At 40.6% G+C, this 2500-nt stretch overlaps 1 protein-coding gene across 1 annotated transcript in view; it reads left to right on the plus strand.

Moving 5' to 3' along the window:
- Positions 1-1185, plus strand: part of LOC122255747 (uncharacterized) — a 28254-nt gene extending 27069 nt beyond the window's left edge. Inside the window, exons 14-15 of the mRNA XM_086554676.1 lie at positions 228-324; positions 521-1185. Of these exons, the coding sequence (XP_086410802.1) occupies positions 228-324; positions 521-1075 (652 nt within the window). The 3' untranslated portion in view covers positions 1076-1185. The remainder of the gene's footprint in view (positions 1-227; positions 325-520) is intronic.
- Positions 1186-2500: the final 1315 nt, after the last annotated feature.

Raw genomic sequence — 2500 nt, forward strand, 5'->3', positions numbered from 1 at the left:
TTGTACAATCAATATTGATATTGCAATATTTATTGTCACCTGGACACAGCGTTTTAGTTTTACCTTCAACAGTCAAATACCAACGCAATATATACTATAAGTAAATCTGAGAACCTGTACTTTCAGACATGATGAGGAAGGCCCTATGTACGGGAAGGATGTTCACGTGACCTCTTGGCAATGCGTAGAAGGCGGAGATATGGGTAACTGGCATCTCGGCACCAAAGGAGTGGGAAGGACAGTGCCAGTATAAATAGAGGCGCTAAGGATGTGGCAATCAGTCATCTCCTGGTGCTGGGAACGCCTTGCAACATGAGGACAATTGTGAGTATTCTTTTAGAGCAGCAATGTTGAGTTTAAACCGTTGAATATGCTTGAATATTAAAACGAATTAGAATTCAGTGCATATAGACTTAGATGATAGCATATAGATTTTTTTTCACCCATTTTCTGTTGCTATACAAATAGAATATAATGATAGTTTTAGCCATGTACTATTAAAGGGTGTTTCGTCCACCAGATTTTAGTGTCATTCGTGGCTGCGTTAAGCGTGGCAGCTGCTGCTCCTGGCGGTTGCTGTGGTGGAGGCCACGGAGGTGGAGGCCATGGAGGCGGTGGGTATGGAGGAGGAGGAGGAGGAGGTGGAGGAGGCGGTGGCCATGGCGGTGGAGGTGGCCATGGAGGCGGCGGCGGCAGAGTGGTGAAGGCTGAGCTGGTCGGCGTCGGCACTCTTCCCAGCACCGGCGGAGGAGGTGGTGGAGGCTCAGGAGGCTATGGGTCCCATGGAGGTGGGTCTCGAGGCGGCCACGGCAGATCCAGCGGTGCCAGCGTTGTCCGAGCTGAGCTGGTAGGAGTTGGCACTCTTCCCAGCACCGGCGGAGGAGGTGGAGGAGGCTCAGGAGGCTATGGGTCCCATGGAGGTGGGTCTCGAGGCGGCCACGGCAGATCCAGCGGTGCCAGCGTTGTCCGGGCACAGCTGGTTGGTGTTGGCAACCTTCCCTCAGGCGGGGGCAGCGGCCACGGCTCCAACACCATCGCCACCGGCGGGGGATATGGCGGCGGAAGTGGCTGGTAAAACGTTCTTTCGAAAAGGACCTGCTTCACAAACACGTTGATATTGCAAATCACGAATACCATATTGGTATTTAAAAGTCGAACAAAAATAAAGAGAAATTCTATAAAGTCTGTAAGAATTTTGATATCTAATCCTACTGAAATGAAAAATAAAAATAAAATAATGATAATAGCAGTGATCAACATCATGCACATCACTACACTGGCAATAATAGTAACGATGAATCTGTCGATAATAAACAACTCAAGTGAATAAAAAAAAAATAATGATAATAATTTTTTAAAAATCTAACCAACTGAACAGAAAAAATATCAATAGCGCACAGGGTTAATATCAGGCTATAAACTGAAAATCTCAAATTCCGTGTGATATCGAAAAAAAAATCCTCTTAGAGATACTGTTCATTAGGCCAGAGAATACTTGTAATTGTATTCCTCTGCTCTACATACATATTTGATATATTGTTTCACCTTGTGGGTAACAGCTGGTGTGATCTTCCTCAAATCATAAGTTGCATTATAAATGAAGTTTATTAAAGCTATTACTCATAGCCATCATTATGATCATGCAATTCATATTCTTAAACAAATTAGATCTTCAAGATTTATTGACATTATATAACGACTAGGCGTTCCATTACATGCTAGATACATCCGGCAAATATTAGATTCCAAACAAGAGTTAATAATATCAATACAAGAGGAGTTCAGTGAAGGTAAAGCTGTGATAATTGTAATCATAAAAAATATAAGAAATGGCAAGCGATGGGGATCGTAAAATATAAACGGAAATTGTCTAACTTTGTAAGTTATTCAAAGAATATTTCTATTTCTATTTCTCAACGATCACTGTAAAAATGAGGGTGATATCATCATCATAATTTTCATAGCTGTCGTTGTTATTACTTTCATTATAGTAATGGTGATTATTATCATTATTGTTCTTATTTCTGTCATTCTTATTATTATCCTTACTAATATCATCATTACCATTTCTCGTGTAATCATTGTTTGCTATCATCTCCATTATTTACCAACTCTTTTCGTTCTGGGTGGTTGAGACACATATGACATTGAACTTCTTATCATTATTTGTACAATCAATATCAATATTACAATATTTATTGTCACCTGGACACAGCATTTTAGGGTTATCTTCAACAGTCAAATACCAACATAAACATTAACATCTAGGAATAGTTATGAGAGAGAGACGAGGATGAAATCTTATAGAAAATCCGAAATACAGTAGCCTATGTAGCCTATGACTAGAAGCAGGTAGCGAGAGTCACTTTACTGTTGTGGTTATACAGGTTCTGAGAACTTTTACTATACTAACGAGTCTACACCTGCTTGCAAGTGTGCAGTGCATATTTGTTGAATTTGTGTTAGTGCCAATGATTTATGCATCAGGATTTGATATAAT

This window comes from Penaeus japonicus, unplaced genomic scaffold (assembly GCF_977035675.1).
Source record: "Penaeus japonicus unplaced genomic scaffold, GWHDUDI00000001_assembly GWHDUDI00000030, whole genome shotgun sequence".
NCBI classification, from domain to species: Eukaryota; Metazoa; Arthropoda; class Malacostraca; order Decapoda; family Penaeidae; genus Penaeus; species Penaeus japonicus.